The sequence below is a fragment of the Otolemur garnettii genome, unplaced genomic scaffold, assembly GCF_000181295.1.
Source record: "Otolemur garnettii isolate 467f Iridium unplaced genomic scaffold, OtoGar3 scaffold00047, whole genome shotgun sequence".
Taxonomy (NCBI): Eukaryota; Metazoa; Chordata; class Mammalia; order Primates; family Galagidae; genus Otolemur; species Otolemur garnettii.
Window position 1 is genome coordinate 101,763 of NW_003852442.1, and position 26,235 is coordinate 127,997.

The window sequence follows — 26,235 nt, forward strand, 5'->3', positions numbered from 1 at the left end:
AACACATCCATATTCTCCCCCCTACATGGAAAAAAAAAATCTCAATTAGCCGTGTGCTTTTGCAGTGCCCAAGTGAAAAAATAAAAATAACACATAAAAGCTCAAGTAGGAGACCGGAGTGAGGAGAGACGAGGAAAGCCAGTCCCCGGGCTGTCCAGGGGGAGCACAGCACCAGAACCGCGGCAGGGAGGGGCTATGTATATTTTAACAGCATCTTTAATTCCTTCCAATGGAATAATCTCCGGAACCAGGATGTTTATGCCGGATAATAGATCTCCCAGCGATCCTGCCAGAACTCCCCCAGTAAACACGCATCGTCAAGTGCCTCTCGGGAAGCAGTTAGCCGCAGCCAAAGCTGAGAGCTGCAGGTCGTAGAGGTGGCTGCAACCTGCCCGCCCCAGCCCTGCAGACATATGCTCGGCCTTATTCACAGCCAGTATTTCTTCAAACTGTGCGCGCCTTTGACATTCTGTAGCGCCAAGGTGTAATAAATATCCAACTTTGTCTTCTGACAATAGGCAGCCACATTTAATTAACTGGAGCGTAAAAAGATGGGGGCGGGGGAGAGGGGCGCAGGGAGCTTGCTACACAGCCCGGGGATTAACCTTTTAAGCAAGCCGCTGGCAGGGTGGGGGTGGGGGGGGCTACTGGGCCTTGTCAGGAGGGTGCAAAGACAAGCTAGCTCAATCTGAAAAGGTGGTGAACTGGGTTAAATCCCCCCGCCTGCCAGGGGAGTGGATCTGGATAACAGCGCCAGGCTCCAGTGAGGAGCCATGGAGGGGCTGGGGTGAGGACGAGTGCCTGGCTGGCTCTTACCCAGCTGGAGCTGGCCAAGAGGAGACGCAGGGGGCCTTACCAAGGGGGCCTGAAGCACAGAAACGCATCCAGATCTCAGCAAAATCCAAGGTGGGCACATTCTGGAATTAAACAGCTACCACATTCTAAATCTGTGCTCTCTCAGCCCCTTGGCATCATGGATCAAGTGCCCGAAAGGGAAGTATGTGGCTTCTAGATCGCTTCTGTAGGGTCACTCCTGTGGCCTCCTGACCCCAGGGCCCTGGCAAGAGGCAGAAGGACAGATTCTAGAGGTCAGCTGCTGCCGACACGTAGGGATTAAGCCTTGGGCTTTAACGGGATAGCACAGGCTATGTCAGAGGGCAGCAGCGGATTTTGGAGCTGCTGAAAGGCACAGCCTGGTGTCAGGAAGAGCCCACCAGCTAGGTCCACCGAACTTGCTGCGTGACCCCAGACAAATCACTTGCCCTCTCCAGGCTGCAGCTGAATAATGGACACTGGGATTTTCCCAGGCTGGCTGCTCACTGCAGAGCTGAGGAAAAGTATTTTGGTGCCTGCTACGGAGGGTCATTTACCCAGTTTACAACTTCCACGGCCCTCAATAGCTTCCTTTCTCTCCCACAAGAGCATGGGGCCAAGCCAGCTCTGAACCAGTTGGACACCCTCCAAGAGAAACTCAGGCTCCAGGGGCTGCCTGTGAGAGCCAGACAGGAGGCCTAGCGCCCCTGCCCACCACATGGGGGTGAACAGACCTTTCCCAAGCCAGTCCTCCAGAGGGTGAGCGGACAAGATGGTGCCCATCTACCCATATTCTCTCACCATTCCCACCCAAGGAGGGTGGCAGCTGTTACCCAAAGCCTTGGTCTCTTTTTCTATGGAATTCAACTTTGGAGAAATTTCTCCTGAATTCCTAGGAAGTTCCCCAGAAACTCATGGAGGACACTCACTCACAATGAGTCCAATCTGAGCAACCAGTGGCCAGAGGAAGGGCAAGCTTTCTAGACACAGACTGCCTGCCGGCCACCTGCTCTGGACCCACCTGTTGGGATGGCCCTGGTGTCCCTATTAATAGCAAGAACAAAAGTCATCATTTAGCTCCTCAAGAGTTTCCAAATAAAGTGTTACTTGATACAGAAAAACAGCGGGTCCCTAGGACACAGCTCCATTTTACAGCTGGGAAAACTGAGGCACAGGAAAACAGGCAGGCAAGAGGTTAAACACAGAGTTACCATTCGATTCCAGCAATTCCACTCTAGGAACTCACCCAAAAGAAATGAAAGCACAGGTCCACACAGAAACATGTACACATATGTTCATACCAGCATTCTTCATAATAGCCAAGAAGGGGGAACCACCCACCCAATGTCACCAACAGATGAACAGATAAACAAAACGTGGTCTCCTCGCACAATGGAGTATTATTTGGCTATAAAAAGGAGGGAAGCCCTGACACATGTTGCAACAGGGAACATGCTAAGCACGGCCAGACCCAAAGGCCACGCTGTGCGACTCCATTTGTAAGAAATGTCCGGAGCAGGCAAATCCGTAGACAGAAAGCAGACTTGACTGCCAGAGCCTGGGGGGAGGGACAGCGGGGAGGGACTGCTAATGGGCACGGATTTCTCTTAGGTATTAAAAAAAAATATTCTGGAACTAGACAGTAATGATAATTGTATGACGTTGTGAAAAGTACCAAGAGCTACTGAACTATATGCTCAAGTTGAAAGGGTTGGCTCTCACTGTATGTGAATTATTATTCAATCGTCAGAGAAAAACCACTGAGACTCTAAGAGGTGAAAGGACCGGTCTGTGCAAGGTGTCACAGCGGGGGGTGATGTCACACACCGGGTGGGAGCTGGCACTCAGGTGCGGGGCTGTTTCCTCTCTGTTCCATCAGTACTGGGGTTGGGGGGTCACTGAGAGGCTGGGAACAAGGGCTTCATTATTGTCGCTAGAATCAAAATGTCCAGTTCAAACCCTGGCTTCATCACTGATTAGCTGTTGTGACCTTAGGCAAGTCACTTAACCTCTCTGTGCTTTATTTTCCTCCTCAGTAAGTGGGGCCAGGGATATTTCTTGTCTGACAGGGGTGGTGAGGGCTGGATGAATCAAGCCATGGGAAGCCCCTTCAAGTCCTCACCTAGGATTTCAGGAGTTCCCAAAGCAGACTCCACCTCACTCAAGAACCACATTGTGTCTAATGCAATCAAACCCTCCTCCTCACAGGCCCGAGTTTCCCTGGACTTGTGGCCCCCTGTGTGTGCAGCTCCCCTCTCTAGGAATGGTCTGACTTGTTCACGTGCTGACCATCCAAGGCAGGCCTTTGCTCCACTGATGGACAGAGGCCCTCACCCCTTCTAAAAGCCCCCCTGACTACTCCCAAGTCTCTCTTTCTTGGGTACTCTTAAGCACTGGGTCTAAGATGTCACCGGGGTCCCACAGCAACAGGAAGCCCCCCAGATACTGGGGGACGAGAGCTAGGCTCCAGGGTCGCCTCTCTCCAGCCTTGCAATCCTGTGCACATCACTTAACCTGCTGTGGAAAAGAAGGGTGAGCAGGGGAGGGGGTGTGCCCCCCCCCAAGGCACTAGGATTGTTGGTCCCCAAATCCAGTGCCACGTGACAGTGGAAACCACTCCTTCCTTCATGAAACTGTCACTTGGTGGTTTTTGCCCCCACGCCTGACTCACTTCCCCATTTCATGCAAAGACACCACCACCATCTCTCAGACCCCAAACATGCCCTTCACTGCCATCTCCAACTCACTGAGGCCCCACCCCCGCCACAACGCACCTCTGCCCTGTTTCTGAGCTTCAGTCCCTCCTGGGTTTAACATCAGAAGGTCAGCTGGGTCCTTCCTCCAGGTCTCTGTGGCCCCAAACACAGCACAGAGCCCCTCTAGACGCCAGAGAACCCCCCTGAGAAGACTGTTTCTGGCCCTTGCTCGCCCCACTCTGAGGATCACAACCCCAGCCTTCTGTCTTTTGGGGTTGAGACCGGCACCGTGCAATGGCTTTCTGTGACAATGAAAATGTTCTGTCTGCCCTGTCCACAAGAATGCCCACCAGCCCTGCATGGCTGTAGAGCACTTAAAACAAGGCTGGTGTGGTTGAGGAACTGAAGCTTTGAATTTTTTTTGAGACAGAGTCTCAAGATGTCACCCTGGGTAGAGTGCCCTGACGTCATAGCTCGCAGCAACCTCCAAAGCTTGAGACAAGCTATCCCTTTGCCTCAGTTTTTCTCCCCCTCCCCTCAGTTTTTCTATTTTTAGTAGAGATGGGGTCTTGCTTTTTGCTCAGGCTGGTCTCGAACTCATGAGCTCAAGCAATCCATCCGCCTCAGCCTCTCAGAGTGCTTGGATTACAGGCGTGAGCCACCATACCCGGCCTGAAGCTTTGATTTTTGTTTAACTTTTAGTTTTATGTTCTGATGTTCACACGTGGCCAGTGGCTACCACATTTGGCCTTGTGAATCCAGCACTGATGACGTTCAGTGCAGCTTCTGGGCCTGGGAAGGGTACGTGTGGCTCCTGCAGCTCCTGAGAGGGAAATTCCCATTCGGCCGGTTAGACATTCTCGGACCCACCGAATGAGAGCCTGTTCTTTAACAAGATCCTGGGTTAGTCGAACTCGCCTTCCAGTTTGCGGCTCACTGAGATAAAAAATGTCTCCCCTCTTCACACTTGAGAATCTGCTCCAAGCACCGCCTCCTCCAGGAAGTCCTCCCAGATAACTCCAGCCAAATGGGAACTGTCCATCCTCCAGCCAGCCCCAGCTAGGAGTCATCTCTATTCCTCTCACCCTCAGAAACTTGGAGTCAGCCCACTCCCTGCTGACTCCTCCCCTTCTCAGGTACTGGGAGGGCCTCCAAGGCAAGACCTGTGACTTACTTTCCACCTTCCCCCTCAGCCCCTCCCGGGCTGGCACCAGCAGGTGCTCAGGAACTGCCCGTACAGTTGCAGTTGTGAGAAGCCAAGGGCGCTTTCCAAACCAGGGCAAGGAGAACAAAGTTGGTTGCGGGCTATTTGCTTTGTTGTTGCTCCCATATGGCTCACCCCACCGGTCTGACCCGCTGGCCACCTCTCTCCCACAGCCTGAGTGCCTGGGAGGTGACACAGCCCTCAGTCAAAAGCATCAAAATCAGGATGAAAAGCCAGGCAGGTGGAGTTATGGGTCTCAATAAACCAAATAAAACTTCATATGCCTTCCATGACCCTCTCTGCAAGCCAGGATCAAGTGTCACAACTCTGTCACACAGCAGGCGTCGCTCCTTGAGGAGCCCACCAGCAGGCCACTTGCTGGACCCCAAAGGCCCCTGGGAAACACTGGCAGAAGCAGGGTGAGGGGAGGTCTTCCCACCCCAAAGCCTTCCCTCTCCTGAGCACAGACTTGGCGCCTCTCACACACTGGGAGGCTAAGGGTTTCCCCCAACACCAAGGCCCCAGAAGGCCAACACTGACCAAGTGCCAAGGCCATCCAGAACTGCCCACGCCTTGGAGAGGCCCTCAGAACCTGCCTGTGAGCCTGGGACTCGGCAAGCAACCTTTAATCCCATCTGGCTGCTCAGCCAGCCAGAGACCCGTTTCTCTGAAAAACTTGCTGCAAGGAGTGGCCAGTTCAGCTTGGGAACCCAGGGCCATAGTTCCTATCTTGGCCTTAACCCCGGAAGCTACTAGAAATGGTGCTTTTCTTTGTCCTCCTCCTCTGAGTGGTGAAGTTCGAAACCCCCCACCTCCACCCACTGGGGCTCAGACAGGAAGCAGCCTCAGCCCCATGCAGAGGCCGTCTCAGGGCTGCAAAACCAGTGGGCCTGTCCAGCCAGAGGGCAGGTGCTAGACCTCCCAGAGAGATCCGACAAACCCACACAGGCCCCACCCAGCCTTCCCCACGATGCAATGCTGCAGGGGGTGTAGACCTACATCACGGGAAAGGTGCACACTAACACAAGACCATGGGCACCAGCAAACGTCCCTGTGTGCTGGCTCTGAGCTGGGGGGCCTCGGCGCCCCTGCCCTGGAGCTCCAATCCCAGTGGGAAGTACGACAATGCTGGTCACCCGGAGAACGCCAACAGTGGGTGAACCCATACTGAGAGCCCTGACACCATCCCTCTTGGGGACTCTGAGTGTACAAGCACTGCTAACTCTCACAGCCACCTCATCAGTAAACTGAGGCACAGAGTTTAAGTAACTTGCCTAAAGCCTCACAAGGAGAAGAGGCAGAGAGCCAGGACCTGGACCCTGACCACATGGCTTGTGAGCCCATGACCTTAACTCCTGCACCATGCTCCCTTATGAATAAACATGTACAACCATGGATCACACTTGCTTATTATGTATCTAGGAGCACAGAGGAGAATGTACCCAGTCCTAGCCAGGGGTGAGTCCAGAAAGGTTTCCAGACTTCTGAGCTTAGCACAGTAGGAACAGCCCAGACAAAGGCATGGAGGAGAGGTAAGCTAGACAGGCCAGCAGGGTGTGAACTCTCAATGGCCTGCCCTCCCATGCTAAGCAGCTGTGGCTTATCAGGGAGAAACGGATCCCAGCAGAACCATCCTGGAAATGCTAACTTACTATTTAGAGCAGATTCAGATATGGCAGGGGGCCCTACTATATCCCCCCTGAAAGGTTACCTCAATAACGCTAACTGTGGTCACATTCCAGAACTAAAGATGACCCTCATCTCAACAGGCTTCCTAACACTGACCCCTAGGAGGCTCTGAGGGGAGCAGAGGTGGGGAACAAGGGCTTCTGGCTCCTCTGGGCAAGTGTCACCACGGTAGTGACACCACATTGGGAACCCTCTGACCCCTGCCCGTCTCGAGCTGGTCCCAGCGCCAGCCCTATGCTAATGAGATGTGAGTTATCAGCCCCACCTATGAAGCAAAAAACCAAGGGAGTGGACCAGGAAGGGCTTCCCAAGGGCCTCCGCCCCAGGAATTCACACATATCTGGGTCGAGAGGCTGGCTGCCTGCTCTAGCCACTGATCAACCCCACACTGGAGTCAGTGATGAATATTCATGAGCCTATCCGGTTCCACACTTTCATTTCTGGCCCAAATTAATAATTTACCATGGAGTTTCATAAAATCAGACATAGCTCATTAGCTGCTCCCCCAAAAGGCACTCTTGTCTTCCCACCGATCCTAGAGAGGGGCTGGTCTTTCCTCTGTGACAAGTAACAATGCCCTTATTTTCAGAAACAACCCTCATTTTTTTTTTCCCCACAGGGCTGGGGAACCTGAAATTGGGGGCTGCCATGAGCTGGGAGGCCCACCCAGGCAGGCGCCTGCCAGCTTCCCCACCAGAGCACCAAGGCCTCTGCTCCAAGCTCCATACCACTGGTCTTCAGGAACCTTCAGGAGTGGACCCTGGAGGAGGATGGGATCTCTTTCCCTCCTAAAGGCAAGGGCACTCTTCCTAGAAACCCAGGGAGGCTGCGCGTGGGTGCAGTACGTGTGGCTGACGTTTCCAGAGGGGTGACGTCAACATCATCTCCCATGCCCCCGTTCTTCTAGAACAGTGGTTCTCAACCTTCCCAATGCCGCAGTCCCTTCCTGTGGGTCGCTACCAATAGGTTGAGAACCGCTGTTCTAGAACGTTGCTGGTACCTTCCCCAAGAGGCAGAACCTAAATGCCTTCCAAATGAATGTGGGTGAGCTCGTCCCTCACATGTAACCACCAGAAGCGGGTGTGAAGCTGCTTACCTTCCCAGGGGAGGCCCTAAAAGGCCACCCAGCCTCCTCCTTGCAAGCTGGGACCTGCCTTTGGAGTCCTGAGGCTGCCACGTTGTGAGGAAGCCCAAACCAAATAGAGCAGGGATTGTCAACCTGTGGGTCAAGACCCCTTTGTAACAATGACAATACATCACGGCATTAGGAAGGTTGAGAACCACTGAAACAGGGACCACAAGGAGGTGCTCTGAGAGTCCCCAGCCCTGACCACCAGATCTGAGAGAGAGAAGCCTTCAGGTGACTCCATACTTTAGCCAGCACACAGGAGCGGAGACCAGCCATACCCTACCATGCCTGTTCTGAATTCCTGACCCACAGCATCCACAAGTATATAAAACAATGTTTTAGGACCACACTGTGCTTATCAAGTCCCCTCCATCTCAGGGAGTCCTGGTCCCCTGCAGACCGGGCCATCAGGCCCCCAAATGCTGATCTGACCTTCCCACCCAAGGGCTGGCCCCCTGTGGTTGGTGCTAAAGTAAACATGGGTTAAAATTAGCCTCTATGTGAAACTTCCCAAAAGGGAAATTGAGTGGGGTGGGGGTGGAGAAGGTAACACCTTGTCCCTGGGCCCTCAAGATCTAAGGTACGTGTTGATGACACTGGTTCCCAGTGTCAGGGGCTGGTGTGACCCTCCCAGGCAGCTGCTAGCCCTGCCCCTCACCCTGGGCCCTCCATAGTGAGTTCAGTGAAGACCCGGCATCACCTCCTCCTCCCCTCCCTTTATACTCCCTGCTGGCCCCCCTTTCTCTTGTCAGATAATCACGGGAAACCAGCAAACGGTTGACACAGTTACCAAGACGACAGAAGTTAGGACTGGCGAGAAGGTCTGAAAGCTAATCCTAAATGAATTATACGAGGAGAGTGACAAGGGGAGGGGAGTGTTGGGACCAGTTCAAAGAAGGCCCAGAGTATGAGACAAGGTGTCGTCTGCTTGGGGCTCTGGCTGCAGGGTCTGTCACTTGCTCACTGGTGCTGGCAGATGACACTGGAGTCCTTTGAGGGTGGGGCAGGTTGAAGGAGAAATCTATCACCATCAAGGCCTCCACTGAGCATGGTCTGGGCAACAATGCCCTCCCTGCAGTGACCTTAGGGCCCCGATTCAGCTCTTCTGACATGGGGAGGGGGGAAGAGCACAGACAATCTCACCAGGGAGATTCCGTTTCTTCTTTACTTATTTAGAACTTGTCACCTTGTGAACACTGCGCTGTGAATGGCCCTGGCTGGCTGACAGCCATTTCGGGAGTCTGAGCTCCTCAGAGGCCTCCCCATGGCCCATGAGCAAGGCCCTCCCTGCCCAGACTGCCATCTCCCTCTTTTCATGCCTCTCTGGAATGCAAGACACAGAGCACACAGCTAGAACTATTAATCCGAACAGTAATCACAGCCGGCGGTCCTCCAGCACTTGGTGAGTGCACCTTACCAACCCTAAGAGGCAGGTATTACTACTGGCTTAATGCCCAGAGAGGGTGAGTAACCTGCCCAGAGCCACACAGGAGTAAGCAGCAGAGGCAGAGTCCCTGGCTTAGGCAGCACTGCAGCATCAGAAAAGCTTGCTCACCTAAAATCCCTACAAGCAAGGATACCCCAAGAACCCTGGATGTTGGGACCCCACTCCTCCTGGAGTACAGCCCCTGAGACCCCATCCTTCTTTCTGCTTCTCACACCCTCCCCCAGCCTTGGGCCTGGCCTAAGCACCACTCACCCTCCTCAAACCTAGGCGGGGGTGGAGGCTGCGTGTGAGAAGGCCACAGGGAGGGTCGCCCAGCACACAACCTGCCACCCCCACGCCAGCTCCTCCACACCTTCGAAGCCCTTCTGTTTTTCTCCAGAACACTCATCATGGGACACTTCACATGCCCTTTATGGGAACTCTATGAGGGCACAGCTCCTAGGGGGGGCTCCTGGGCTGCACCCCTGTACACCTGGCATACTGTAAACACCGTGCTGAATACATAGATGAACGTGGTGGTGGCTGCGTAGAAACCCCGAGTTGCCACCTACTTATGACAGAATCAAGTTCATGTGTCATTGGTTTTATGACATTCAAGACCCTCCACGGTGTGGTTCTGACCCACCCACTGGCTTCATTCCACACTGTTTTATACCCCCCTCACCAAACTTCCCCCTCCTCCTAAACTCTTCTTCCTGTCCTTGTGGGGAGGCCAGGCCCAGTGTGAAGGCGCCCTCCTCTCCAAAGCCCCCGCCAGGCTCAGCTCTGCCTCCTGCTCCAGAACACAGTAGCTCTCTGAGAACAAGGCTGGGCCTGACCCATGCATGTCTCTGGCCCCCAGGGTCTGGCACACATAGGATACTCAGTCCACACATAGGGTATGTCTGGGTGGGCCAGAAACAAGAGGACACAGACTCAGCAGCCACAGCTGCCAGGTGATGGTGTAACCCCTTCTGTGAAACCTGCACCCTGCCAGCTCACTCTCAGGGCCCTCGGTTTCTAGAAGGGCCTCAGGGCCCTCAGTTTCTAGAAGGGGCCCCGCTGTCTGGACACCCTCCGAGAGAGTCATCACGACCTCTTAAAAGGATGGGCCCTGCCACTAGAGGATGTGGCCAGGAATCAGGGCAGGTGTGGTGGCCTTCCCTAGCAAGCCCCCAATAGTGAGGAGCAGAGGGTCCTCCCAGAGTAGAAGGGCCAGCTCAAATGTCACCTGCATCCTGTGGCCTTCCCTAACACGGCCTCCACCCCCACCTCAAACCAAATTGCTGCCTCTTCTGCATGCCTGGAAAATTCTACACACCTCTTGGCACCAGCCCTTGTCACCTGGATTGCTCAATTCACACTCCACCCCACCCCACCCACCATACCACCACCATGACCATCTGGGCAGGGACAGCCCAGCGCCCAGCTCTCGACATGCCTGACGCGAACTTAACACGCTGCCTTGGGAGCAGCTTCCCTATTCTTGTTCAACCCTCCTCCTGTACTGGCTGCCTTCCACCCAGCCTCATGCCCGCTAAGTGCTAGTGCCACCTCCTCCAGGGAGCCTTCCTGGATTTCCTCTGTTAGGATGTTCTGGTGAGTTTCCAGAGCTCCATCTTAACTCAACTTGCTCCATTTGGTCCTGAAGGATACGACACAGACTTCCTTCCCTGCTCCTGCCCTGTGGACTCAGCACAATGCCTGGCACCAAGGTGGGGCCTGGAGGGATGATGCTTAGGAGGTGTGGACTTGTTCTGTGTCCCCCAAAGAACTAGGTCAAGTGCATGTATTCCTGTAAAAAGAAACATTTCTAACAACCCACAGTGGCATGGCTCAGTCTGACCTAGAGGGCAGAGCCCAGCCCGACCTGGGTGTCAGGAAGAGGACCCCTTGAGACCACCAAATCCAGACAATTGGAGAGGTCAGCCATCTGACCTCTGAGTTCCTTCCAAGTCCAATGTTCCATGACTTTCAGATCCCACAGGCCATTAAGCAAGCGGCCAAATGCCCACTGGGCGGCGGTCCAGGCCTGGTCAGAGGGCGCTTCCTGTCACCCCACAGGAGGGAGGGAACAGGAGCCGAGCAGGCACTGAGCCTTCAGGGCAGGGGCTGGGCAGACTGGGCAGGCTCATGGGGCAGGGCTGAGACCTGGGCCTGGCTTAACTCAAACCTGCCGCCCCAGGAGCATCTCCCAGCACAGCTGTTACCAAGAGAAACTACTAACCCCGACCTGAGACAATGCTGGAAAAAAAATGCATCTTTCCCTTAAGACTTGTAAGAAAATTCTCACTGATTTTTTTCCCTTTTACCCCAAGCTTTCATAGCCCTAAATATGCCACACTTAGTAATTTTACGAGCAAACCAAACTATACATCACACGGTTTTATGTTCCTAAATTAACAAAAGGACTTTAAATCTGTATAAGCTCTTAAAAGAAAAAGAATACCTCATATACTTTATTCCTTCAACCCCAAACTCCCTCTTTCCTTCTAATGCACACACCCTCTCCCAGCTTCACAATTTCTGCTGATTCTGTATCAGACCACCAAGGGGATAATCAATGCCCAAGCCCTGCTTTGCTGAGGGTCCATGAAGTGGGGATTCCACCTCCCTCTTGGAAAGGCTACTTCAGGGGTTGTAAACGTCTAATTATTATTATTATTTTTTGCAAAGTGGAATATGAGAGGATGCATCGTAGTCGAGGAGGCTGCCTCTACCACCTGTGTCCCCAAAAGTCTAAGGAGAAGAATGTGACGTCAACAGGCCTGGAATGGTCTCTCAGCCTCTCATTTCTTAGGTGCAAAATGCCAGGGCAGAGCAGACGCTGGATCTCAGTTGCTGCCTGTGAGAAAGAAGCCCAGTGGGTGTCCACATCCAGGGGGAAGAGGAACAAGCAGCATAGGCAGTGGGCTGGAAGCAGAAGCCCAAGTCCCGATACTTCCTCCTCCTCGCTGGCTCTGCTGGGAGCTGTGCAGCCAGCTGCCCCGCTGCCCCTGCGCTTTCTCCTGCAGAGAGGACACAGAAGGACGTGCATCCCTGTGCACTCACGGGCCAGAGTCCAGTTATCATAATGACCATTTGCTCCCAGAGCACAAAGAAAACTTCTCCTGATTCTGGAGTCAAGAAGATAAGAAGCAAGTGTTTGCAGGGGGGCCGTATCAGATTCCCACCCGTGGCGTCAGAACAACGCCTATAAGCAAGAAAAAAATCTTAATGAGAACCAAATTGGGCAGGGAGGTGGGAACCAGACCAGGCCCCTCAGAGAAGGGCTGGGCTGCAGCTGGGACACAAGGGCCCCGGGCTTTCCCAGCCGACAGATGGAAACATGGCCGCCCCTCCCCATTTCTCAGGGGTATCAGAAGATTAATTAGTGACTGCCTGGAAAGTGCTAGATGGGAGCCGAAATGCTTGTCCCCGCTGAGTTTCTGAGCTGTAAATAAGCAGCTTTCTCAATCACAACTGAAATAGCCATGTTTTCCTTTTATCTGACTCAGATCCCACTAGGCCCAAACTGCCCCCCGTAAAACAGGTCTGGGGTGACTCCCAAGCTTGCCCCAAAGCTGTTAAGTTTCCTTATGACCCAACAGCTTTCCGTGACAAGCCAGAAGCCAGACGCGAGCTGGGGCACAGCTGGCAACTGCGGGCGGCCCTCCCGGCTTTGGTTCCTGAGTGGCACCCAGGGAGCTGGGAGCAGCAGCTGGAGGGCTGAGGCTCTGGCCTGCCCTTGCCTCTAGACCCCTCCCCAACCCAGGTGGGCCTGAGCAGAGCTCTACACTCAGCCATGACTACGTTTTTCTAGAAGCGTGGAGTGGGGGGAATGAAAAATAAAATCTGACAGCTCCCCACCGGCCACACCTTTTCTCTGGGAAACCCCAGTCTCTGGCAAACCCCCTCCAAGGCTGTTCAGAGAGGGACTGGGCCAGGCCTGACCAGCCATTAGTGACTTCCCTGGCCGCAGGGGCAGGCAGGGAAATGTTCCAGGGGAGACCCAAGGTCTGAGCAGGGCCACCAGCAGGCTGCATGGCTACAGGGCCAGTCCCGGGTCTTTCTGGGCCTCAGTTTCCTCACTGGAGGGCCGAGAAGCAGGGGTCCTCAAATTTTTTAAACAGGGGCCCAGTTCACTGTCCCTCAGACCGTTGGAGGGCTGGACTGCGGGCCCTGGGAAGAGTCTGTTGCTAAGCAGGACAGGCAGTGGGGGCAAAAACACCTGGCGGGCTGGATAAATGTCCTCAGCAGGCTCCATGTGGCCCACAGGCCATAGTTTGAGGACGCCTGGCCTAGAGCATCTTTCCAAGCGGTGGATAGCCATCCCAAAGGCAGGCTGGGGTCACCAAGAGTTCAGTGCAGGGCCAGGGTGGGGTCAGCTGACAACTGAGGAGTCTGTCCCTCCACAAACGCCAGGAACAAGATAAGAGGCTGGGAGGGCGCCACCAACACCAACGGCTGATTCTCTCTCCCTCGTGCGTTCAACAAATATTTATTAAGCAAGAACTCTGGAGCCAGACTGCCGGGGGTCAGAGCCTGGCGGCACCACTTACGGCTTGTGTGATCAAACTTCTGTGTGCCTCAGTTTCCTCAGCGGTTCAGTGGGATGAGAGAAGCCCAACCTCCTGGAGCTGATGACTGAAATCAGTGCTGTGCCTGGTACAACACAGTGGTGTGGACAAACAGTGGCCACCACTTCATCCTGCACCACCTTGTCCTCCATTATTATCATGTTTTTAAAGATACTCTGTGGATACTGATGTTATTATTTTGCATGATTGTTACTATGGTCTGGCAAAAATATTGGCTCGAAGAAGAGACATAGTCCCTGCCCACGTGGAGCTGGATGGAGTCTGGCAGAGTTCAGGAAATGGGGTAACTGGGTGCACACACACAGAGAAGGTGAGTTTACAGAGGGACCCCCACCTGTAGTTAGGCAGAGGCATACCCACCTGCCCCCTAAACCCCTGTCCCCACCTCCTTTGGCACATCCCCCTGCACCCCTTGTAAACCAAGAGTCCTCTGATGCCACCCCCTGGCCAGCCAAATAGCACAGAGAGCCAGATGCCATACCTTAGGGTAAAAGGCCTGGTCCAAAGATATGAGATCAAGCCCCCACTGAGAAGCTCTGTGACTTTCAACAAACAATCCCACTTTCCTAACAGTAATACTGACTGCAACAAAACAATCATTCCTATCACAGTCACTCATTAACTTCATCCCAGTTTCTGTCCTCGTCCTCGATGCCTTGTGACAATTCCCGCATCTAACCCCCTATACCAGAGACTGGGCAAACTTTCTCAGATAGCAAATAAATATTCTAAGGTTGGCCAGTCCATATGGGCTTTGCCCAAAGACTAAACTTTGCCATTTATATTGTGAAAGCCGCCAGAGACAGTACATAAAAGAACAGGCATGGCTACGCGCCAATAAAACTTTATTTACAACAGGGCTATCCACTGCTGACCTCTGACTTACACTGATACTGACTGAGGGAGATCTAATTACGAATCTCATTTTACAAATGGGAAAACTGAGGCTTAACTGAGAGCTCAGTCACCTGCCCAAGAACACACAGAACTGGGAAGAGACAGAGTTGGACTTCACCCTGACTTCCCAGCCTCAGTGTTCTCACTTGTCAAACAGGAGGAGCGGGGACTGCTGCCAGGCTGACTGTGGACTGCCCCCAGGGCACTGGCTGGACAGGCAGGTTCTGGGCCCTTGCTCCTGGCTCCCTGTGGTGTCTGAGATCTGGCTTCCAGCCCAGTCTGACAGGCTCCAGAGCACTTGGGTGTCAGGCCACCACAGGGTGGGGCTCTGCCTCTCGGCTAAGACCACAGACAGAGCTTTGCAGGCTGCCCACAACACTGGGCCCCTCATTTTCAGCCCCGTGTGGTAGGAGGCAGCTCCACCACTTCCAAACTGGTCAAACTGTGGAGCAGCTCTGGGGCCTCACTTTGCAGGTGGCAACACCGATCTCAGAGGGGAGAACTGAGATGAAGAGAGGAGAGTGTGCAAAGCATTTGCAGCAAGGCCTGAGAGAGCTCAAAAATACTGGGTCACACCAGGAAGCAACAGTACCCAACTATAGCTCTTCCCAGCTAAGCCCCCAGGCTGAATATCAACTAAGACAATAAAGTATAAAACCCCACTAAGCGCTTAAAAAACAAAACAAAACTCTAGCAGGGGAAACATTCAAACCCAGGCTGAGATTCACTAGTGCCCTGGTCTGCCCACATTTCTGACTCTCCTTATCTCCCTGGAGGTCGAGACTGGCAGAATTCATCCATCCTGCCTGCCTGCCTGCCGGAGGCTTTACCCCAGCCTGGGCTGCTTTTCCTTAAAGGCTTTGAATTCCCTAGCCTGACACTTCCTCCTCCTCTTTCTGAGGTTCCCTGTGTAAACAGAAAATCGGTCACCTGATGAATAAATATGCCCTAGGAGCCACCCAATGGCAGGTGAAGTGGGGTATAGATTACAAACACCTGTGCTTTGAAGCCACCCTGTACTTAAGAAGATTCATTCTTGCCACAAGCTTGTCCTAAGTGCCTCCAACTGGGTGGTAGTAGAGGGGGCACAGAGCTGCAGGGAAGGGGTAGGGAGGAAAGAAAGTTCCTCTGTCCCCAAGTCACAGACCAGAAACAGTGGCTGGCTGCAGCAGGAGTGATGTTCTGCTACTCCTGGGTTAAAGAGCCCTGGTGAATTTCACCAGGCACCAGCTCCCTTTGACTGTGCTCTGCCTCGTCCATGGGGGAGATGACTCTGTGCACCAAAGGACTCTGACCTCCTGTTACAACCTTTTAGTAAGGGGATTCCCAGTCCTAATGTGGATTGGCTCTGCTAAGGGAAGTGCGGAGGGAGGGGGAAGCCAAGCGTGCTACTGCTGGCTGGCATTTCAGGCAGTGGGGAAAAAAAAAAAGAGATCAAAAATGAAATGGAGACCCAGAGAAATATTCCCATAAAAATGGTATAGACGCCAAGCAGGAAACATAGACGGAGGTGTCAATTACTGGGAAGGGCTGGGAAACTGAAATAGCCACAAAGAAACTCAAAAATAGTAAATGCACAGATTTCCTACAGAAGTCTTTCCTACTTTTCAAAAGTCAGTCAGACTCTGGTGACCCTCTGCCCTGCCCTATTAACTCGGTGAAAATGTTTGCCTGGTCAGGGCAGCAAAGGCCCAGAGGAGCTGGGTTCTGTCCAGGCCCATCCTCTCCACACATGCTCCTCCTGGGGCCTTCAAGGTGGTGTGGGAGGCTTAGCAAAAGTGACAGGATCCTCCGAACACAGGAAAAAAAAAGAAACCCAACACCCAGCCACGTGCACCTTTCCTCAGCAAAACAATTCAGAAATAAACCTCCCAGGCAGCCTCTAGTACGGAATTTTTACAGCATCAACAAGAGAAAACCAGGAACTTGCCCTCTCCTCAGCACAGCTATCTCTCCCTACGCCGTGGACACCCCAACTTCAATAGGAACTGTGTGTCAAAGCCCAAGGGGGGTAAACTCAAAGAAAGCAGGGGAAAAACAGCTCATTCCTAGAACAAGCGGTCACAGGCAGAACCGCCTTCCTGACCTGCGGTCACGTGGCCCCACCTGGGGCGCGCAGGGCAAGTTACACTCCGACCCCAGGGGACCCTGGGGGGCTGTCTGCGCCCCTGGGGGAGGACCCTAGGGTTCACCACAGGTTCCCACCCTCCCAACCAGGAATTCCTGGCTCACCAGCTTCTCTCTAGCCTACATTTAATCATGTTGATGGTTCAGAAGTACGAATAAGGTGAATGAGAAGGGGCTCCCCAAACCCTCTCCTGTCATCTCCTCCCTTCCCCACTGGGGCTGAAAGCGCGACTCGCCCAGAAACAGAAAGTTACAGGGCAAGCTGCAGTCAGTGTGGAGGAAGGTTAAGGAAATAGGAAGCCACGCCAAATACCCTCCAGAGCTTCCCCGGCTGTCCCCCCACCCTCCGCCCTCCGCAGAACAAAACCTTCCAGGGAATCCCAGGCAGGAATGGGGGGCGGGGGAGGCGGACTAGCCACGCTAGTTCAGAGACCAAGCACAGGGGTTGGCTGGAGGGAGAGGGAAATAAGCCCCAGGACTGGGGGGGCACGCTACCCGAACGGGGCGGCCCGGAGGAAAGTAACTTCACACCCGGCGGCGCTTAATTCACCTCGGAAGGCTTAAGTGCCTCGGTCGCTCGCTGCGCCGCCGCGGTGGAGCCGGCTCCGGGCAGACAAAAGGAACGAGACGCACAACCCCCGGCGGCGGCGCGGTGGGGGCGGCGGGCCCGGTGGGTGCCCTCCGCCACATGTAGCGCACACACCGCGGACTCGACCGCAGCGGGAGGAACCGAGGACGCGGGCGCCCGTGGGGGGCACGGCAGACCCACCGCCCCGACCCAGGCTGGGGGAGTCTGGGGCGGTCAGGTGAGGGAGGGTCCCTGGCGCAGCGGCGGCGCGCGGGACCTGGGGAGGCGCACGGCTCGCTTACCTGGTAAGTAATACAGAGGTGGCTTCAATCCAAACATGGTTCAGTTTAGAATTCCATAGTGGCCAGAGAGGGATGAAGAAGGAAAAAAATATTAATGCCTAGCAATGAAACAAAAAGCACTGTCCAAGCCACGGTGCTCAAAAATGTCCAAAACAATAAAATAAAGGCAGAAGAGCGATCCCAAGAGCGACGGGGGGGGGAAAAAAAATCAGTCCTTCCCCCCTCTCCCCCAGATGATCAAAAGGCTCTCTCTGGCCAGCGCCCGGGCAGTTTCGGCCACCTTGACCCTCGCAGATCCACAGTGAGGTAATTGACGACTAGGGACCGGCCGGAGCCTCCACGGCTGCCCGGGTGTCTTCGCCGCGTGTGTATTTTCTGCCTTTTGGACTTGAGATGCAAATAAAAAAGGAGGGGGTAGCACAGAGGAGCAAAGCAGGCGGGAGAGCGAAGAGGGCGAGAGAAAAATAAAGGGGGGGGTGAGGGTGATGAAATTGGGGGGTTAAGATCTTCAGGGATTACTCATTTGAAAGGAAAAGAGAGAGAAGGGGGGGAAAAGCAGCCCCCAAGACGTGCGAGTAGCAATCTCTCCTCCATTCAGCCATTTGAATGTCAAGGGCGAGGGTCAAGAGACCTGTTTCCAACAGGGTTTCACGTTCAGAACCAGAAGGAAAAAGGAAAGGGGGGGGGGCGGCGAGAGGGGGTATCTCTTGTTGCCAAGGAGAAATCGGCTTTGTTTTGTTTCCCCTTAGCTACTGGGTGAGAAGGGGCGGGGTGGGGGGAAGAGGAGGAGGGGGCGAGTGGGAGAGAGAAGAGGAGAAAATTAATACCCAAACAGCCAAGAAGTACCGAGGGGGAGATTTCTTCTCGTAAATAAAAGAGGCAGCGATTGCAAACAAGTCCCGGGCTGGAGAAAAGCAGGCCGGGGAGCCGCCTCCCCTCCCCCTCTCGGCACCAACACCCCTCCCCCCTTTTTGGTTATCTCCCTGGCCCGGCGTCCCACCACTGACTCAGAGAGAGGGGGTGGAAGGAGGAGGAGAAAGAACTCGCGGGGGCTCAGGCGCCCGGGCAGAAGGAGGCTGGAGGAGAGCGGGGAGGCGAGAGCGCGCGGCGGTGGAGAGCCCCTCGATCAATTTTCATGCAAGAATCATTATCGGTAAATTGGAAAGCTGGCTGCCTGACAGCAGATTTGTCTCCCCTAATGAAAGCGAAAGGGTAGGGGCGCAGCGGCGGGCGGCTGGAGGCGGCGGCGGCAGCTCCTTCCGTCTCTACGCGGCATCTTCCAAGAGCTCCACGCTTCGCAGGGCGATAATAATAGTTTCACTTGCGAGCTTCCCCTCGCGCGGCCGCCGTGCCGGGTGGCAGATCCATGGGGACGGGAAACGGGACGCGGACTCCCCTCTCTACACCCCGGGAGGGTGCTGCTGCTGACGGCGGGACGCTCCCCTCTGCCCCAAAGCGGGGGCCGTTTGCAAACAGTGGGTGGCTGCGGGCGCCGCTGGTCCCCCCCTCCGGCTGCCCAACTCCGCGCTCTGGCTGCCCGCCCGTCCGCCCTCTCTTCCTCCCTCCCTCCCCACCCACGTCTGACAGCTGCGGGAACTGGAGTTCACCCTCCTCCGGGACCGAGTGGAGGATCCCCAAACCGTGACCCAGGCGCTCCGGGCTGCCTTTTGTGAAACCCACACGGGGTTGCGGAAACGCACACGCCGGCGACCCGGCGAGCTCCTCTGGCGAGCGGTTGGTTCACCTCCTTTCCTCCCCCACCCCACCCCCTGCACTCCACCCCTTAAAAATCCCTGTTGCAAGTGTAATCAAATGCTTGATACCATCTCCCACACTCGCCCTGCTCTTGTGCGTTATCAGATCCGGGAAGGCATGCTTCCAGGCAAATAGACCTAATAAATGCTATTACTGGGATTCTGCAAGCCCCGGCTGCACCATAGTAACGAGAGCCCTGGCTAATTTGGTTTAAGAAAACGATCAACTGCACAGAGTGTGTGTGAGTGAGCGTGGAGCCTGTATCTCTCCTCCCCACGCCGCCTCTCTTTCACACCAGCTCAAGAAGGCCCCATGTGATAATTCCCCAAATCGAAGGGGAAAAAACCCTGCCGCCAAACCACATCCTGTGCGCTCATTGTCCAGCCCAGCGATTTTAAAGAGACAGGATCCATTTACCCACGTTCCACCCCCCCCCCTTAAATGCACGCTGCAAGGCTGCCTCTTGATGTGACAATTTATTTTCAAGTCCTTTCACCTCCTGAAGGACCCCTTGGTGGCACAACCAGCCGGAATCACGACTTGGTGACACTAAGGGGGTCACCTTTTGACCCCAGATACAATCATGGCTTGAGGAACAGACCGGAGCCCGCAGGTACGCACAGCGGGGCAACCGCGGTCACGCTAGGTTTGGGCTCCTGCCAACGCTCTCCAACCACTGCGTAAATCAGGGGTCCCCAGCGGCAGCCCCGGGGTCCCTGCTAAAGCGGCGGCTTCAAATGACAGTTGAACTCTTGGAATATGATACCCTAGAGAAAAGCTCTGGAGGGCAAATTGGAGGAGGTGGGGGGCCTGGCGTGCCTTTTGACCCCTCTGTGCCACTTACCAAGCCCTGTCCTCCCCGCCAGAAAAATCTTAAATGGCTGGGCGGAGCGCTCCAAGGCTAGGGAGGGGTGGCGCTCCTCCCCGCCGCCACCAACGGCTCGGAGGATGCAGCGTGCCGGCGGCTGCTGCCTTCTCCCAGAGCCCAGCCGCTGGGGGTGCGAGAAGCCGTTTTTAATACCCCAGTCTCCTGCTGCGCTCTGCCTGGCGCCCCCTCCCCGCAGGTGGCCGAGAGCGCGCGGTCACGGGGGAGGGCGTCAGGGCTGCTGACCTGGAGGAAACCAGCCGCTCGGGGCCGCCCGCGCCCGCCGCCAGCCCCTGGCCGCTCCGCCCCGCGCTGACCTCCGAGGTCGCGCTAGGCCCTTGGCGCGGCGGCCCTTTGTTTCCGGAGCTGCGTGGCGGCGTGCTCCCCGCACCTCCCCTTGGGCCTGGCATCCCTGCAGGGAGGTTACAGCGGGTCGAGATCCAGCACCTGCCCGCTTCGTACTCCGCCCCCTAACTGGGCCTTCACTCAAGTCACCCGCTTCGCCTCCCACCCACTGTCACCTGCATTCTACACAATCTGCGCCCCTCTGCGATGGGGGGAGGTGTACCAGGACCTGCGGCAGACCGTCTGGGTGAGCTGCCGCCCACTCCCCTAACCCCTCACAAGCTTGGAAAAATCTCTGATCCAACTTGGGGAAAAAAAATAAAACTATTTTACTGAAAGACCCTAAACTATCAGCTTCTGTTGTCATTCTTTTATTGGTTTTTAATTCTCCGGGATTACACGAACAACAGTAGTAATTAATACTAAACCTTCCTCTACTGTATATGCTAATGGCAGGAGCCATAAAAATTAATTTGCAAACATGTCATTACACAATAGCTGTACAGGCAATAAACCTGTAATTATGGGCCAATCACAGGCAGGGTACAGAGGGAGGGGTGCTCCCCCAATCTGGGGGTGCCCCCCTTCCCCTGCTACAGTGGGGGAGCTGGTGCCAGAAAGATGTCTGCCTTATGGGAGCCACCTGTGGAGACGCCTGCCAGCTCTTGAAGAGGGAAAGGGGTCTCTAGTCTGGAGTGCCACTCAGACCCCTTGGAGATGGCACCAATGTCCCACTGAGAGTGAAACTGAGGGAGGGGTAAGGCAAAGCCTTAGAGAGCTCCTGGCCAGTTTGCCCTGGCTTTCAGGGGGTGGGTGACACTGGGAAGGACGGGCCCAGAGAGAGGAACAGAGCCTGCGTTGACACCATGTTCTGAGCAGGGCCACCTATGTTTATCCTTCCTGCCTTGTCAAAGGCGGACATCTCCCCTAATAGGTATCTGAATGCCTGCATCAAATTATCTTAAAATGCTTGGGCCAAGCCCTAATTGCTTTTAGCCACACCCCTGGGAAGAAGCAGCACTGTTAAGAGTCTAGTGACAGCTAAATCTCCTTTGGCCCTGGGTCTGGGCGTCTCAAAGTAGGTTACTGACATTTCCTGGTGACAGAGACCTTTGTAAGGGAGGAAAACATGAGATCCACTTTGGGAGGGTGGCTACACCACAGCCAGGGACCTGCTGCCAAACAGCTGAAAAATATAAAACCACCCCCGCCGTGCCCAGCAGCCTGCCTCACGGGCTGTCCACGGAATGGCCCAATTGTTGATCATAATGTGGCTGAACAGAGTAGCTGGATGACTTTCCCCTTCCCACTGGCCCTAGTGCCTTGCTTGGCTGTGGTTTTTTAATCCATCACTGCTGCCATTCAGTCCCAGAGGAGCCACTACCTCCTCTGAGGGTGCCTCTGGCCTGGCTGGGACTTGGGGGACAGCTGCATTAGGCTGTACCTGGACCAGCTGCTAGGTGCTCCCCAGGATTTCACCCCAGAGGATTCTGTCCAAGGAGAAGATGTCTCTCTCTCCACTACCTCCCCTGTCCCCTCTCAGCTCACCTCTGTGGAGGCTGGATCACCCAGCACTGAGCCTCTAGTTGGCACCTATCAAAGTCTGGGGACACTGCAGGCCTCAACACCTCCCTCAGAGACCCCTGCCCAAGCTGCAGGCCAACCTAAGGTCAAAGGAAGAATGGGCCCCAGAAACGTGTGCAGGATAGAAAAGAAAATCACTTCCTCTTTTGATGGGAATGAAAACCTGGGGGCTGGGCTGCTTCCCAAGAGGTGGTAGCATGAAGCCCACCAGATCCCCACTATGAAGACGCTAGCCCCTTCCCCACCCCTCCCCAGCTGCACCTTCAAAATGGGTCCCCAGAACCCTCTAGCAGGGCTGCCTTTGCCACAGCACAGAGAAAGCCTGCCGGCCAAGAGAGTCAGCTGAACACAATAAAAATAGCCTTCTCGCATGTGCTGAGACAACTGAGGCTGCAGACTCAGGGTCTGGGTGCAGGCAGAAGGGCACCTGGGCTCAAGCTGTGCCTACAGGCACTCTGGTGGCCTCATGCCAGGCGGCACCCTTGAGTTCTGGACAGGGGCCCTGCTCCCCATAGATTCCAGGAAAGGGAAGGGGCAGGAAAGCCGTGTGGCTAACCTGGAATGCTCCCCGGGTGGGCAGCCTCTGCTTCCCTCATTAGGATAATAACGCAGCTGATGCTCCCCGCTCACTGGAGCCAGCTGCTGCTGTCAGCACTTTTCACGGATAACTCACTGGATCCTCATGCCCATCCTGCTTGAGGTCATCCTGAGTTCCATTTTCCAGATGAGGCACAGAGAGGGCAAGCCCCTTGCCCAAGGGTACACAGCTAGCAGGTAGCAGAGCTGTGGTCTGAACTCAAGCTGGTTCAAGGATCCATGATTGTAACCATCAGGCAGCATAAAGCATAAATTAGCAGACCAGACTGCAAATTCCTGCCCCACCCACTGCATCTTAAAAATGATGTCGGGCAGTGACATCAACATTTCAAGCCTCAGTTTCCTTAACTGGAAGATGGGGTGAATCACCCCTGCATTCCAGGAAGATGAGGGTATGTGACTACTCCTGTACCTGTCACAGAGATGTAATTATTTCCGCATTGTGGATAACATTGATAATGATGATAATAGCAGCTGTCACGGATAGGGCCTCCGTGTACCTGTGCTCCACACTGTTTTCCTACAGATGTCCCCTTATCTGGAACTTGTCCTCCCTCCAAGAGACAGACTCTACAATGACCATCGTCCCGTTCTGTACATGGGGATGCTGAAGCCCAGAGAAGTCATTTGCCCAAGGACATACCTGTTTTCTCCCTTTGCCTGGCTACAGTCAGGCTTTAGGTGACCAGCTATGAATGTTTCAAGCCTGAAGGTAAGTCTGAGGTGCAGAGAGGGAGGGGAGTCTCTGGACCCAGGTTTTCTTTCTACCTTTGCTCTCCTATCGCCCGAGGGAGCTATAGGGTGCCCCCCAATCTCAGAGGTCTAACCTGGGCCTAGGCCTCCTCCACCTGCCCCTGTATAGTGAGTTGAACGTGGTCTGCCGAAAGCTACATCTGCTTGGTACTTGTGAATGCAGCCTTATTTGGAAAAAGAGACTGTGAAGATGTAATTAAGAATCTCCAGATGAGATTATCCTGGATTATTGGGATGGGCCCTAAAGCCAATAACAAGTGTTCTTATAAAAAGAGGAATGGACAAAAGATACACCAGAAAGAAGCCACGTGGAGATGGAGGCCGAGACTAGAGCCATGCACCTATCAGTCAAGGGACCAGAAAGAGGCACGAAGGACCCCCCACACACACACACACCACTCGAGACTCTGGTGAGCACACATCCCTCATGACACCCTGATTTCATACTTCTGGTTTCCAGAACTGTGAGAGAATAAATTCCTGTTATTTTAAGCTGGCAGCCAGTTTGTAGTAATTTGTTTCAGCAGCCATGGGAAGCTCATACATCCTGTCACTTTGGTCCTACCAGCCCCAGGAAGCCCTGGGCACTGTCCAAGTCTGCAAGCCACATGCCTTAGGCCAGCTAGGCCAAGCCATCCTTCAGGTCTATAAAGAGCACTTGGATTAAGTGTCCAGAGGCCCCACACTGGGGTGTGGCTAGGCTGCCTGTCCTCTGTGAGGCTGAAGTCGACACCCTGCTGGGATGGGTGTAATCATGTGTGGCCATCTGCCTAGACAATGGCCAGCCAGCCAGCCTTCCTCGGGGTCCACCTGGAGGCTGAGGTTTCTGCTAGCCTTACACACACCCATGGGCCCTGCGAGGACTGGACTAGCATAACAACAGCAGGAATCCGAGGTCGGCAGCTTTTCACCTCCAAGCCTCTGGCGCAGTTTTTCAGGGCCAGGCGACCAAGTTCTGGGTAACAGAATATGCTGGAAGTAATAACCGGCCACTTCTAGGCCTGGCGCAGAAAAGCCTCCTGTGTGAGGCTTTCCAGGTCTTCACAAGGGTGTGTGCTCCCAAGGTGACCCTGAATCCCAGTATTGAAGACAGCAATGCCTCCATCAATACTCCTGAATGATGTTCAGAGCAGAGGGCCCTGTCCTGGCCCTCCGCTAGGTGTACTTTAAGTGGCCATGTGCTTAAGAAATATCTATGCATAATTTCCACTGGGGTGTCAAACGTCTTCGTACAGTGGCTAGTGTTAGCTTGACGAACGCAGTTACCAACAGGTCCTTTTCTGGATGTCTGCTTAAGGCCTAGCACCGTGCTAGAAGCTCTCAGTACCTTATCTCATCTTCACAATAAAAATAAGTATCATTACCCCCATTTCTCAGTGAAGAAACCGAAGCCCAGAGAAGTGACTTGCCCAAGGTCACACAGCCAATAGGCAAAATGCTCAGATGTGAACCTAGCTCCTGCATTTTAAGCTGCTCTCTATGGGGGCTCCCTCATCTCTCTGCAGAAGGAGCCCACAAGTGGCTTAATTTTTTTCAGACGGAGTCTCACTTTCTCACCCTTGGTAGAGTGCCATGGTGTCATAGCTCACAGCAGCCTCAAACTCTTGGGCTCAAGTGATCCTCCTGCCTCAGCCTCCCAAGAAGCTGGCACTACAGGTGCCGACCACGATACCCAGCTATTTTTAGAGACGGAGTCTCACTCTGAGACTGCAGACTCAGGGTCTGGGGTGCAGGCAGTAGGGCACCTGGGCTCAAGCTGTGCCCACTGGCACTCTGGTGGCCCCATGCCAGGCTGCACCCTTGAGTTCTAGAGAGGGGCACTGTTCCCTATAGATTTCCCAGAAAAGGAGGGGGCAGGGAGGAGGCTGGTCATGAACTCCTGAGCTCAAGTGATCTACCCGCCTCAGCCTCCCAGAGTTTTGGGATTATAGGCGTGAGACACCATGCCCAGATGGCTTTCATTAAAAGCAAAACAAACAAAAAGCAGGAAGGCAAGAGCACCGCATCTTGCCATCTACATACAGAACCGTGTACCTGACCCCCTGATCAGGCCTGCCCTGGAGCAGGCTGCTGGCAGGCTCGGGGTCTGGGAACGCTTTACAGTAATGGTTTTATAAGACAGCAGCAGAGATACGACCAAAGGGCTGCTTTTCTACGGGCTACTGGGATCCCAGAAAAAGCTCACAGTGACCACTTTGGGGACCACCCGGGCTAAGTAGCTTATCCTGGGGTGGGACCCTCTGCCTGTCCTAGAATGCCTCCCAGGATGCAGGGGGCCATGGCTGGACGTGGTCCATTCATAGTTCTAGGCAGCCCCACAAAATGGAGTGAAATAGGACGATGCACATGGCTCCACAGTCCCCAGACAGGTGGCCAGCACTGACTGTGGACACAGTGACAGCCGTGAGTGGCCTGCCTCCTCCTCAGATCCTGCCCTGGCTGCCGTCCTCCTCTGCTGCCTGGGGGCAGAGTAACAAGGCTTTCTTCTCCCCACTGGTGACTGCCGCAGAGACCAGGCGAAGCCCTGTTCAAGGGAAGAGGCGTCTGTGAACAGCCCTTCTCACCTTTGGTGCTGGAAAAGTCACTGCCAGGGTTGTAATTACCCGTCTGTGGATGACACACACATCTCCCTGTCTACCCTGCACTGAACTGGTTCAGATCTGTGTAGCCCTCTGGCCAAAAAGATGCGGTTTCTAAAAGGCAGCTTCGTGCCTGCTGTCCCCTCATGCTGGGCACTGGCTTTTTAGTGCAACAGACCAGAGAGGGGAGCTCGAGGGCCCTTCTTACCGGTTTTGCTTTGCAAAGAAACTGGGGCCATGCCAGCCATGTCCTTTCCTCCTTGGCCTTCCTAGCTGCTCTCTCTGGGTGGTCCCTATGGCCTGAGCTGCCCTGTGAGAGCCCTCCA

At 54.5% G+C, this 26,235-nt stretch overlaps 1 protein-coding gene and 1 long non-coding RNA gene across 3 annotated transcripts in view; one reads left to right on the top strand and one right to left on the bottom strand.

Moving 5' to 3' along the window:
• The window catches only part of GSE1 (Gse1 coiled-coil protein), a 104,083-nt gene extending 85,931 nt beyond the window's left edge, over window positions 1–18,152 (bottom strand). For both annotated transcript variants that reach the window (XM_023514077.1, XM_012806166.2), the window contains exon 1: window positions 17,432–18,152. In XM_023514077.1, the coding sequence (XP_023369845.1) occupies window positions 17,432–17,468 (37 nt within the window). In that variant the 5' untranslated portion in view covers window positions 17,469–18,152. The remainder of the gene's footprint in view (window positions 1–17,431) is intronic.
• A 118-nt stretch (window positions 18,153–18,270) lies between these two features.
• Window positions 18,271–20,743, top strand: LOC111725751. Its single transcript, XR_002773738.1, has 4 exons — window positions 18,271–18,584; window positions 19,019–19,165; window positions 19,674–19,799; window positions 20,053–20,743. It is a non-coding gene; the product is annotated as an uncharacterized LOC111725751 (long non-coding RNA).
• The last annotated feature ends 5,492 nt before the right edge of the window (window positions 20,744–26,235 follow it).